Raw genomic sequence first — 13,494 nt, forward strand, 5'->3', positions numbered from 1 at the left:
GGTTAGTTTTATGGAGAACAAAAAGGCAACTTTGCATCTTTGAATGTCCCATTTCTAGTTAATAAATGACATGCAGTATGGAATGGAATGTGAATTTGCTTTGTCCTTATCAAACCCTGACCTGCCGAGGAGGCGAGGAGGGGGCCTGCTCGGCCGTGCGGGCCTCCACCACCTCGCTGGAGGGGCCCTGGCCAATGGTGTTGACGGCCGCCACCCGAAAGTCGTAGTGGGAGTACGGGCTGAGGCCGCCCACGCTGTAGCGCGTTGTGGCGATGCCATCGATCTCCTTATAGGGATCCTCTGACCCTTTGGCACGGTGCTGGAGGAAGCGAGAGAGGAAGAGGCATGAGACAAATATATCTAAATGGGCTATTCCCATGCCATTTAGCATCTTCCAGTGGTTTACCAAAAATATTTTTGAAAAACAACATAATAACATCTGAGAAATAATTACAGGAAGTTGAGATTGACATTCTCTGTCATACTTACAATGTAATAAAAAATAAAGACAATGGAGTGAGAAATCTTGCTTTTGGTCTTAACTTGGCCTTCAGGAGACTCAAATGATGCTACTTCCTGTTGATCATGTGACCAAATTATTTACGTGGGGAATGTGTTTGGCTGACAGGACAGGAGTGATAACCTGGGAACGCGACTGAAATGTGTATTCCAACTAACATATTATGATATTTCTGATGGGAAATGTGTTGGTCTGTCTAAATTGTCACACAATAATAATCCAAAAATTTATATTTCATGGTGGCGTGTGGTGTTAGAGAGCGGCGAGGCTAAAAGCCTATTGTTTCAGTGTTCTAGGTAGTTTTTATTAGGGATTTACATGACGTATCAAAATGCAATTAGGACAAAGTGCAGGACACTTTGCTTAATATAATGTGTCATACACTTTTCATGCATATTCATGGCGACGGAAACGACACCAATAAACCGCAAACACCATGATGCTCTTATTAACCAACTAAGATCCTCCGCCAAAACCTCCGGAATGAATTGTGAGATATGAAATATATCTAATGTGGGTGAATTCAGTCGTTACTTTGATGCAGCGGCTCATCTTTCATTCTTAACACTTCGATTCATTAACTCCTCGGGGCCAGAGAGCACTCCAGACACCTGATTTCATTTGAAGCAATTTGGTGACTTTATTACTACTATGACTATTATCAGTTTATGTTCATATAAAAATGTAGAGCAGCTGCGTCTCTAAAAGACCCCGTGTGCACAGTGCGGCGGCGCCTCTGTGTCGCCTGTCACACACCTGTATGATGTAGTAGGAGACGGGCTCAGGGTTGCCGGAATCCCAGGTGAGCGTGATGCTCGTTGCAGTTCTCTCCGTCACCACGGCGGTACCAGGGGCCTTCGGCAGAGCTGAGAGAGAGAGAGAGAGAGAGAGAGAGAGAATTTACAAAAATATCCCTTTATCATGAAGAAATCATCTGATAGGCTCAGATTCACACCGCCGCGCTGTACTCGTAAAACTAGAAAATCAACTTCTTCTGGGTAAAACTTTTAAACGACGAGACCAGCTCAATATCCCGAATTAAACAATGAACATAATCTCCAGAAACAATAACAAGAATTGGACAAAAACATGTGATCGTAACTGGTTAATCAGTTCAACCCTTTGTTAATCCAAATGAAACCCCCTGTATATTGGAAAGTTGAATTAAACACAGACATGGGGGTCATAAATAATTACTGAAATAATTGATAAAACAGAGTTTTGACAGAGAAAAACCAAAGTGAAATTGAATTGTAATTCAGCTCAAATAATCCAGTCTTTTCTTTTCCTCTTCGGATTCTGAAGATTTCTCAGAAATCAGTACCAAGTTGGTGTATTCAAAGCACTCTGTTAACACCACCTCGTTATGTATTCACAACAACGAGTCTTATTTTAAATTTCTTTTGTGATGGAAATGTTCTCCTTCGTGTGCTACACATGAAGCGCTCAGTTCAGAGAGAGAAGACAGAAGGCCACGCTGTGGTTTTGTCCTCTCTGCACACAAAAACAAAACAAAAGTCTCACTGGAGGCAAGGTCAAACTATCACTTCCTCTCTTGCTCACACTCTCTCCTGTCCTCACCTATAAACCTCATCACGCGGCCCGCACGAGGAAACCCACCTTTCACGATAATCTGCGCCACCGCCTCGATCACGCCGAGCGTCGACATGGCGACGCACGTGTAATTGTTGGACTGGCGCACGTCGGTCAGCTCCAGGACGTTGCGGCCGATGGGCATGTCGTCCTCGGGCGTCAGGTCCTCTGCCCCCAGCATCCACTTCACGTACGGCATCGGGGAGCCCACGGCGACGCAGGTGATGTTGACGTTCCCCCCCGGCATGATCTCGCTGTCCGCTGGCGGGATGGAGAAGCGAGGGGGGACGCGGCGCACTGGACCGGACAGCGATGAAAGCGGGAGAGGCAGGAAGAGAGGGAGCGATTAGAAATTCATAACTGTGTTGCTGAGGTGAAGTGCAGAACAGTGCATAACAATCAGTGTCTGTACACCCTGGGATGATTTTTTTGTTTCTTTTTCATGTGCTCTGAAGATGAAGTTTTATGGTATTAAAAAAAAATCGAAAAAAATAACTGCAAGCATTCAGACAGTCTGGAACATCACCGCTAGGGTGCATGTGATATAACAATGTTTTATTCATGGCGTTTTTAGGTGTGCTCCATTCAATATTTTATGAACTGAGACACAAAAGATACTCACAAAAAAAAAAAAAAAAACTCACTGCAAACACACATGCACTCAGGGGGGGGGGGGGGGGAACAGAGGAGCACACTGTACAGGCAGAGTTTGAAACCTTCAGCGCACATAAAAAAACAGCCGAGACACACACAACACAAACGGCAGTTTAATGGAAGACAAGGAAATACTCGGGAGAGACTCTCAAAAAGAGCCACACAGTCAGTTACTGTACCAACCTTCTCGCAGCTCTGCAGAGGGGAGGGAGGACAGCGGGAGGAGGAGGAGAGAAAGAGAAAAAAAAGGAAGACAGAAATGTGAGGAGAGCAAAAGAGAGAGAAAACACAGCGAGTCCATAGACGGCCGGCGAAAACCTGTGCAGTTTAAAGGCGGCAAACCGCAGCCGGCTGTCTCCATGGACCGCCTGTCAAACACTCGCTGAGCAGCACTGCAAGATTTCACCGGCCCTGCGAGCGCTGTTAGGCGCACATCACTGCCTCCGCGCCGCTCGCGCGCACTGTCGGTGCACGTGTGTTCACGTGTTTTTCTTTTCGTGTAGCACAAAATGTGTGCGTTTCTGTGCGTTCGTCCAGTCGTGTGTGTGTGTGTGTGTTTGTCTCGTAAACCCCCGGGAGCAATGTTAGGAGTCAGAAAAAGCATGCTACACTGTTTAAAGCCTTTTTTTATTTCAGTTATTTTCCAGGGGTGGGCAGAAAAACGGAGCAAAAGGCCAAGGGAATCAAAATGTCTCTCCGAGATTCAAACATGTAGTGGGGATGCGTGTGCGCGCGTGTGTGTGTTGAAGGAGACAGTGCCTGAGGAGGTGAGATGCCTGTCAGATTTTGGGGGAGAAACACCAAGTCTTAAACCAGACAATGATTTGTTGGGTTTTTTTTCTTCTCACTCCAAAGGTCTAAAGGCTAAGAAGGGAGGGCAGAGAGATTAATAGCCGGAGTGAAACATTCAGGCCGCCCTAAACTGATGTGGAGCTCTCGCTTTAAAAAACAATCGCCCCGGTTTTATGGCTCCGCAGCTCAGAATTATAAAACACAGGAGTTTTACGGGCACCATAATCACATTAATATGACAAATGCACATTCCTATAGCAGAAGACGGTATATGTCAAAAAATGTCTTCTAGGAATAAATGTCCCAATCTGCACATCAATGCGATCCTTAAATCTAAGTGCTCTAATTGGACCAATTTCTTATTATCCTCTTCTTACCTCTGACATAGAGGTTAGCTGGAGTGGAATAGCGTGTCCCATCGCTGTTGGTGGCGACACACTCATACTTCCCCTGGTCTGACTCCTCGCTCATCTCTATCTGGAGGGCACCTGGATGGATGGAGGGATGGAGAGGAAGAGTAGGAGAGGGAGAGAGAGAGAGAGAGAGAGTCGCACAGAAGGATAGCGAGGAAGAAAGAGCAATTACACAAGGGTGGAGGATATCAGATAATTGGGTATAGTCCATAAATACACCGACATAGAAATGGTAAGAACTGCACAAAGTGTAAATGAATCGGAGGGAGTTTTTTTCAGCGAAAACAAGCTGAACAAAGGGCTAAAAAAGGGAGACCAAATCTATTGGGAGACATTACCAAGTTTCTACCACTGTCAGCAAGAATCTGCCCCAAAACAAGGGGTCAGCTTCCTGATTTAGAGATGGGAAGGAAACAAAATGTAAAAAGAAAAAAAGAAGAAGAAGAAAAAAGCACTGATACAAAGCCTAGAAAAAACGGAGAATGTGGTCTTCATGCAAGGCAGAAACAAATCAACCAAGCAACCAAAACGGGAAGAGATCCAGTCACCAATACCGTATTTAAAAAAAAATCCTTTGCTGAAAATTAAGATGCAGTTATATTAGGGAGCAAATAATGTTTCAGTTGTCAAGGATATAATGTGACAAAGATATCGCCATGGCGATATGATATCCCCAAACCCTTACGGATCCACCAGTGGGATCAGGAGTGTGATGTCATTTTAAAAACACACCCAATAAGGAGGTACAGACATTAAACGACCTCAATAAAAGGCCACAGATTAAAAAATAAAAGAAATAAAAAAAATGGAACGACATACGGAAAGCCTTGGGAAGGGCCCGACGCTTTCTCTCTCCCTGAAAATAGAAAAACTGTCAAAAAAGTCAACCAGAGGGTTCTTTTAAAGATGGTGTGGTAAGGCAAAAAAGCGCCCAGTAAAAACTTTATCAAAAAAGTGGTTGTTTGGGGCTTTTTATCGGTGATGAGAGAGAAAAGAGAAAGTAATGGTTAAAAAATCATGAAGAAATGTGTGTGTGTGTGTGTGTGTGCACGCTTGTGTGTTTACGTCTGCGTGAGCGCACTAATGTCTGCACGTGTGTCTGAGTCTTCGCCATCTGGACTTTTCAGGTTCAGCGAATTAACAGCTGGGAGGGAAAACAAAACCGGGACGTCTGATTGGGCGAATATATAGACAAGGTAGAAAGGAGAGGTCGGGTCAAGCTTAGGTTTTAGACCCTCCACGAAAAAAATAAAAGAACACAAAAAAATAAAAAGCAGATCGAGGTAAAAGCGATAGTACGCTTTGCCACCTCAAACTAAGCGACCAAGAAATAATTCAATACTCTAAACAAGTCATGCTTTAGACTGAAAACAAAAGTAGATGTAAAACAAAGCGGAATGATGTTAAACTGGATACAAAAGAGAGACCACAACATGGCGAGGAAGGAAGCGATGGGTTTCTGTGTTGTAGAGCGAACGTTGAGGCTGAGATGGAAAAATGAACGGATGAAGAGAGGATGATGGGATGGGAAGAGGGGAGGTGATTATAAAAGTCATAGTATAATGAATTGCTTGCTCAATTCCAATTCCCCCCTTCTTGCACCTACTGCAGATCTGATCTGAAGCAGCCGGATGAGTATCGCCAATATAGGAAGTCTTTTTGGACTAAACGTGCATTGATTAATCCACCCGGAGCTGCTTTTTTTTTTTTCAGATCCGCGAGACAAGTAGGAAACCAGGGGGGTTGGAAAGGAATCAGCCCACTGTGTCATGTTGGTCCTCCCAGCAGTCTTACCTCGTATGGGCGTGCCACCTGAGTGGGCAATGAATGCACGAGATTAGAGAAGGAGAAGAAGAAGAAAGTGTTAGTACCAACGGGGGAGAAAAGCGGGGGTCAGGGAGGGAGGGACTGGGATGGGGAGGTAACTTGGAGAGGAGAAGAATCAAATTAGAGAGGAAGACTCAAAATATAGATCCTTAAGAGTGAGTGAGAGGAAGAAGGAAGAGAGAGAGAGAGAGAGAGAGAAGCATAAAAGAGGAAGACAGAATAAATAAAGACAGAATAAGAGGAGAGAGAGACAGAAACTAGATAGACAGAGTGACAGAGCTATAAGGAGATGGGTTATTGATTTGACTTCATTGACTTGCAGCAGGGGCAGATGTGGCTGTAGGAGTGGGGTGGTGTCTGCACTGCACTCATCTATGGGTCTCTAAGAGGTGGACTGGGACTCTAAGTGCACTTCACTTCCCTGAGACTTAACCTCAGAACCAGGTGTAATCCTGCCAGTGTTATGGTGTGTAAACATATTTAATGTCGAAAGGAAAAAAAATCCACCCTCCAATACTTAAAACTCCGCAAAAACACGTCACTGTCCCCGCGTTGCGCTTCGATCGATTTCTATTGTCTGGCGTCCCTTCCAGCTAGAAACCTAGTCTGACAGCAGGGACATTTTCAACAATCAAAAAGACAAAACATCAGCAGGTGAATGTCAAGAGGATGTCTCGGCCCCTCACAATCAAAAAGAACAAGCGTGTGTTTGTCGACTCGATGCCTTAAACCGACCGACGGCATTTAAAAAAAAAGAGGCAGGAGCGGACTTTGGCGGACCAGGATGCAATGCGGCCACTAACGGTGGAGATCTGCCAAATCCGGGCCAACAAGCGGAAAAAGACCCGACGAAACCCCAAACGGTCCGGGTTCGCCAAACTTTTTAAAGTTTTTTGCCAGCTGAACAGTGAACCACAAATATGTTTTTTGGGAAAACATTTTAGGCGAGAAAAAAACAATGCAGTAACAGAATATCGATTCCTTTTTTTTTTTTTAAACCAACGCTGCCTGGTTCGACTGTTTGATCTGAGTTTGGCGAGCCTGCTGTCTTATGATGGTCGGACTTAATTTCCATAAAGCTGAGGTTCCAGTCATGATTATGCAAAATCACAATGCCCCCTGAACTGAATGCGACATCTTCAAAATGTGCTTGTTTTGTACAACCAAGAGTCACATACCCTCACAGTTTACAATGGTGAAAGAACAAGAAGAGAAAAAAAAGCAGCAAATTTAAGTAGCCGATGTCAAAAAGTGATTTATTTAACAGTGAAACCGTATTGAAGGGCGGGTTTTTCTTGAACTACTTCACTTGTCTGTCTCTATTATGGTGATGTTAAAAGCTGCATGTGTCCTTTCGCTACCTCTTAACAATGTTTAGCTACGCTGCACGGTCAACCTCTCGGAGTCTGAAGACCTGGTCGCCATTGATCGCCTTAGGGCGGCTCCACCAGAGGCCTACTACCTACCGGCCATCTGGAGCTGATGGCTTATTGACTGGTAACTCTATGCAGCAGGGCGGGTGGGGAGAGTGCTGTAAGTGGGTGAGTGGATGACAGAGTGAGTGAGCGAGTGAGTGAGCGAGTGAGTGGGGGGAGGAGAGGAAGGAGGGTAATCGAATAAGTGGAAAAGTAAATAGGTGAGTGTGAGGAGAGAGTTATTTGTAATTCTTTTGGGTGTGGAAAGGCTGCAGGTGCACAGGTGAGGGTGAGACCAGCTACCTCTAAGGTGACAGAGATATGTGTGAGTATATATACATGTATAAATATATGAAATATATAGACATATATTTGTAGATATGTGTTTTTTATTTCACCAAAATGATGTATAGGTGCCTGCAAACGTCTATGAGTGTGTGTGTGTGTGAGAGCATCTGTGCTTCGTATTATCTTTGTGTGTGACTGTTAGTAAAATGCATGCCATGCATTTTAATAACACCTCAACATTGTAAAAGGTGAGCAGCAGCAGGAACAGTAGCAGCATTTAGTGAACAGTATACAGAAGAGTGGACAGTGAGGGTGTGGGCCTCGGAACAGAAGCACTTACCAAAGGACTCTGTGGTTAAAAAGATACAAAGAGAAAAGAAACAGCATAGACATGGCATTACAATCGGACCATTGGTTACACAGAGGAGTTGACTTAGTAGAAACACCTTGAAAAAGCACTGGAACTCCAAAAAATAAAATAAGAAAAGTCATGGATATTGATTATCTAAACAAAACTTTGTGCTTTAAATAATCGTAAAAGTTTTTTTGTAATCATCACGTAGAAGAAGCAAAGCTTACATACCAAATATTTGACATTTAAAGCTCAACAATTGTGTAAATCTTAAAATAAATCCTGTATATATATTTCTTTTTGTAAAAATAAAGGTATAAAAAGGGGATCTGAGCAGGGTGTTAAGGGTTGAGCCAGATAATTAAAAAGACAAAACAATGGGGACAGAAGCGAAGAGGTTGTTATCCATAAAGAAGCCAGAGAGTTGGGTGTCCAATCACAAGAGAGGGATTTTGGGTCCATAGTTGTTCCCTGGAAGCAGGAGGAGGACTGAGAAAGGAAGGGGAATTGCTAAGACGAGTTGGGATTTTACACACTACTGTGGCTATCGAGGAGCTGATTGAGAAACAATCTGTTCTCTGTTTATTTTTTTCCAAGTAAAGTGTCTTTGAATTGAACACATTTACATCAGTCCATGGATGCGACGTCCGTGAGTCAATTTCACACCCACTCAAGACTCACTTTCCATGAAACGAGGAACAACAAAAGGTTATTGGTTCGTTTAGTCACAGCAGTGAGCCATCTTTGAGAGGACATTCCCTCGGTGCACGCCGCCATCACCTGGGTTTAAAACTTGGGAATTCTGTCAGTAGAGAAAAGAGCTGCGACTCGGGAGATGTTTTTACAAATGTTTCGAAAAGTTTGAACCAAGTGAGAAACGAAACCCTTTTTCCGTGATGGCGATTTGCACGGGGGAAGACCTCAGAGAGTTTTGGAGAGAAGCGGAGAAACGTTGGAAAAGTTCACCGTTCAAGGCTTTGAAGAGTTTAGAAAAAGTTGGCAACTACACACACACACACACACACAGTCAGTCAAGTCATACCACAGCGGCAGAGAAAACACAGCCAGAAACCACGGCGGGAGGAGTGCGGAACAGCAATAAGAAAAGGGGTGAACGAGGGCAAGAATAACAGACGGGGGAACAGAAAATAGAAAATGGGTTTGGGGGGGGGGATAAAAGCAAAGTGGGAGGGGGAAAAAATCCATTACGTGGAAATAAAAGCTTGGGGTTGAGGGAAAGAGGGAAAAAACATGGAGGGATCAAAAGCCTTAGTTACCTGAGCGGAGCTGCTTGATTCGTCCGTTGTTATTGGACGTGTTGACCGGCAGGAAATCCTTGAACCAGGTAATTTCTGGGTCAGGGTTGCCACTAGCGGCGCAGAGCATAGTGGCGGTCCGGGAGCGCTCCACCACTTTCAGCTGGGGGCCCATGTCTATGGTGGGGAACCCCGAGGGCAGCTGGTCCTCTATAGAGAGATCAAATACACCAGTCAGAACAGAGCTGCTGAACATGTTTCACATGAGTTCATTTGAATGTTTTTTTTTACACAATACATAAAAGTGTGTATTGTTACTGTGCATATTGATGCTGGAACTGTCAACGTTAAGGCTTCGCCTCTGTTTTTTCTGTGGGTTTGGTCAACTTTGCATGCGTTGCTTGATGATTTTGGAAACTGCAGTTTGTTGAGCTCAACATGGTGGGAAATATTAGAAACATTTGGATTTTGTTACTTTCAGACAGAGCCAGACTTTGCCGTTTTCCACGCTTTCTCCTATGCTAAGCTAAGCTAACGGACCGCTGTTCGTAGCGATTCGTATTGAACAGATAGATATGAGAGTGGCATCAGTTCTTCTCATTGAACTCTCAAGCGAGAAAGCGAACAAACGCATGTCCCACAATGTCAAGAGCATCCATTTTTGTTCAAGTCGTGCATTCGAGACGCCCTCAAAGCAGATGGTCGACGTTCAAAACAAGACGAAACACGACGCTTCGCACCTGCAGAGACACAGCTTCAGGCCTGAACTGACGCCAAGCAGGTTGAGTCACTAGTCCAGTGTGAAGAAGAAGTTTTTTTAGGGAAACAGGTTGGAGTCCAATGCAGGAGTCGGCTTTGAGGCCGGAGGCAAGACCGCGGACACGACATGTGAGGTCAAATAGAATGAGTAACATTTCATTCCACCTGACAAACTATCTCACAAAAAAGCTTTAGGCGATCACTCCTCAAATAAGAATCAATTTAAAAATCAAATGCTCTATTGCGCTGGGAGTCAGTAACAGCTGAGCCACGCATTTTTGTCCCACTCAGTCTAATGCGCACAACCTTCTCGGGGAAGCTCACCGCCCTTTGCATGAATGAAACAGGCCAGTCAAATAAAGACGCCTCCGCTGGGACCCCGGCACCCCCTTTTTATTTTGGATTTTTTTGGGATGGCAAATCAAATGCGAATTCCGCCGACATACGAGGCGATTTGATCAAGCCACGAGGAGTCGCTCCGCTGTGATGAAGGGAAAATCAAAGGCAGAGGGCCAACTTCATTCAGCTGAGAGTTGAGGGAGAGGAGGGGACAATGCTTTGAGGAGGCGGAGGGATCAAAGACGTCTGAACTGTATTCACTCGTAGAATGAAAGGGGTTCGGAGAAAATCAGCTTTAAAAAACAAATGCTGTACTGACGTTCAAGGCCGCACTCTCCGGCAGAGGTAGAATGTCAGATTCATGAGTCATCCATAATAAAGTGGATAAAGACAATCCTGGTGAATGTGGACCGACGAGCTAGGCATCCCTGCGTGTGTTTGTATTTGATGTAGAAGGCAGTCTATTGTAATTTTGTTCTTCTTTTTTCTTTACCAAGAATCCCCTGTGACTTCATCCCTCTCAACCACACAGAGCCTCATTAATGGGAAATCCTAGCACGGAACCTCGCCAAGGAGATGCTAATTCTGGTACCAGCCCATCGAACCGTAGCCGACGGGTCGTGAGACACTAGGCTTTGCGAGAGCGAGCGAGCGCGCGCGTGTGCGTGTGTGTGTGTGTGTGTGTGTGTGGCCTTTTAACAGCTCTGGTTTCAATCAATCGCAACGCCCCGACAAATGGAAACACGGACATAATAAACCGGGAGGACGAGATCAGAAGGGGTTTGTGTGTGTGTGTGTGTGTGTGTGTGCCAGGGTGTTCTGTTCTGCGTGGACGGGTAGAGAAAGAGGGCAAAAGTGCAAAAAGAAAAAAAGAAACAATGGACACAAGAGTGACAGGAAGGAAAATAGAGAGAGAACAAGGGAGAGAGCACGAGAAACGCAGAGAGAGAGAGAGAGAGAGAGAGAGAGAGAGAGCGCACAGGGGACACACACGGCATAGCAATCCCGATTCTCTCCGCTTTCATTATGCAAACGCTTACTTCAAAGACAGCCCCTCGTAGGCAGCCATAATGCATTCTATTTCATCTACCTGGGGTGGGACGCGAGCATCGAGGACGCACAGTCAGGATGCTACTCCCGAAGATCGTGCGTCTCTCTTTGCCCCCCCTCTCTCCCGCAAACCACCACACCCAAAATGTTCATTTTGAAAAGGTGACAAAGTGTGAAGAGGCATTTAAGGAGCGATCGAATGAGTCGATATTCACACAAACATGTTAACACATGCACATAACCAGCTCTCCGCTCATCCATCATGGGGGACAGGTGTAAGCAACACCAAAGTGTGTTTGGGACAAAGCTGCTCCAGTGTGTGTGTGTGTGTGTGTGAGCTGCAGAACAGTTAAGTACCCCCTGAGGTCAGAGCAGATGTGTAACCCTACACTCCCCTTGTCGGCGAAGCCTTCCACACATCCCACTGTTTCGTTTGGACCTGCTCCCACTTTGGTGTTTTTCACTGCGCGAGAGGTTCAGATAATTTCACAGCTCATAGAAGAAGCCCGGGTCTCCCCGACCATGGGAAACCGCCGCGCAAACACCGTCCTCTTTATGCGAGACCCAAAAAATTAAATCCACACACATCGCTCACTGCGTTTGTTCATCGGCAAATCTGGGAAAAGATTCAATGGGTCAAGCCTGGTCGTACAATCATGGGAACGAAAGCGGGAGCCAGCCGCTATGTCATAAGCTTGAGTGAAACATCTGCACCTGCAAACAAACCTGTTTCTGTCATTCATGACTGACTGGGGGGTTAACTGTGATGTATGCAGTGAAATTAACACAACATTTTTGTTCAAGTCTGGTCTGGTTTGTGAGGCCACGGCTTGTTTTTGTTTCTGCATCTCATGAAGCTGTTTTGTAGGGTCTTTTGTCATAAATACATTGTGAGAACATGGCAAAACCGTGGGGTTGCGCTAAACTTTTACAACTGTCGACCAATTTATTACAGTAAGATGTATACGATATGATGACAGGCGACACTTTAATGGGATTATAATATGAGGGATTTAATTAGAGGGTACAACCTACAGCTCTTACATTTCCTAGTTTTCGGCCATCATTCTCACCAGTAATAACAACATTACACATCAACCTAGCGGCTTGTTTAGATCGGGGAACACGGTGATTACTAAAAGTGGATCCACGCTGTCCGTTGCAAACATCAAAGACAGTTTACAGATCCACTTCATAGTTCCATTTTCACTTATATCACCAACATTTCTGCTGCGCTCACTTTCCATTTTTTTATTTGTTGTGATGTAGATACTCTGGCTGAATGCTGGCTTGTTTACAACCTGTCCGACCATCAGAGCGCTCGTGTTTTTTTGCATCATCAGACTTCATTGTCGCCATGTTCCAAGATCTTAGCAAGTACTAAAACACAGAAAATAGAACCTTCACTTAAGGTCGACGTGAAAACGCAAAAGGCGGGAATGTCCCTGCTCAGAATGAAGATACAAACGGCTCATTCTAAGGTACGGAAAACACAACAGTTCTTATTTTCAAGTGATGAAACGCTAAAAATATTCTCATAAACATTATATTCCATTTCTGCCAATAGATCCTCCTAAATGCTACACGCTATCCCTTGAAGAATGGAAATACGTTTTTTTTTGGACTGACATACTGACTCACATTGACCACTTTGACCAAACCATAAATTATACAGTATCGGACTGTACACTGGATCCTGAGGCATAATTGCTCTAGAGTTCATTATTATTTCAGCCATTGTCAATCACGGCCGTTTACTGGAAGCTAAGATTTCAATTAGCCCACTTCTAATCCTCAGTAATTAAGCCGGCTGACCTTAACACCGGATCCCTCCTGTCTGACAGACAGTCAGTCAGTCAGTCAGTCACTGGAGCTGTGTCTTTACAGAGCCAGGGAGACCAGGAGACATGACGGACTGACAAGACTCTGTGTGTGTTGCCTGCGTGTGGTGTGTGTGTGTGTGTGTGTGTGTGTGTACTTTCCGACATTTGGACTGACAGTATATCAGGGGCTATTAGCTGCTCCCAGGTGGCCTCTTAGTCCTCCACAACACAATGACTCCTCAGAGGAGTAGAGAGAGGCTAATCACTACATAAAGACTCACTGTCTTAGATTGAGGATACGTTTGTGTGTGTGTGTGTGTGTGTGTGTGTGTGTGTGTGTGTGTGTGTGTATGTGTGGTTTGCCTATGTGTCCATGCATAAGTCCTTACGTTCTCGATAAAGATAAAGATTAG

At 44.8% G+C, this 13,494-nt stretch overlaps 1 protein-coding gene across 1 annotated transcript in view; it reads right to left on the bottom strand.

Annotated features, from left to right (window-relative positions):
- The window catches only part of ptprdb (protein tyrosine phosphatase receptor type Db), a 91,684-nt gene that overhangs the window by 36,380 nt on the left and 41,810 nt on the right, over positions 1-13,494 (bottom strand). The window contains exons 5-10 of the mRNA XM_079160389.1: positions 9,132-9,320; positions 5,767-5,784; positions 3,937-4,047; positions 2,141-2,410; positions 1,277-1,386; positions 122-319 (exon numbers count right to left, since the gene is read on the bottom strand). Of these exons, the coding sequence (XP_079016515.1) occupies positions 122-319; positions 1,277-1,386; positions 2,141-2,410; positions 3,937-4,047; positions 5,767-5,784; positions 9,132-9,320 (896 nt within the window). The remainder of the gene's footprint in view (positions 1-121; positions 320-1,276; positions 1,387-2,140; positions 2,411-3,936; positions 4,048-5,766; positions 5,785-9,131; positions 9,321-13,494) is intronic.

This window comes from Pholis gunnellus (genome assembly GCF_910591455.1).
Source record: "Pholis gunnellus genome assembly, chromosome: 5".
In the NCBI taxonomy this organism is placed as follows: Eukaryota; Metazoa; Chordata; class Actinopteri; order Perciformes; family Pholidae; genus Pholis; species Pholis gunnellus.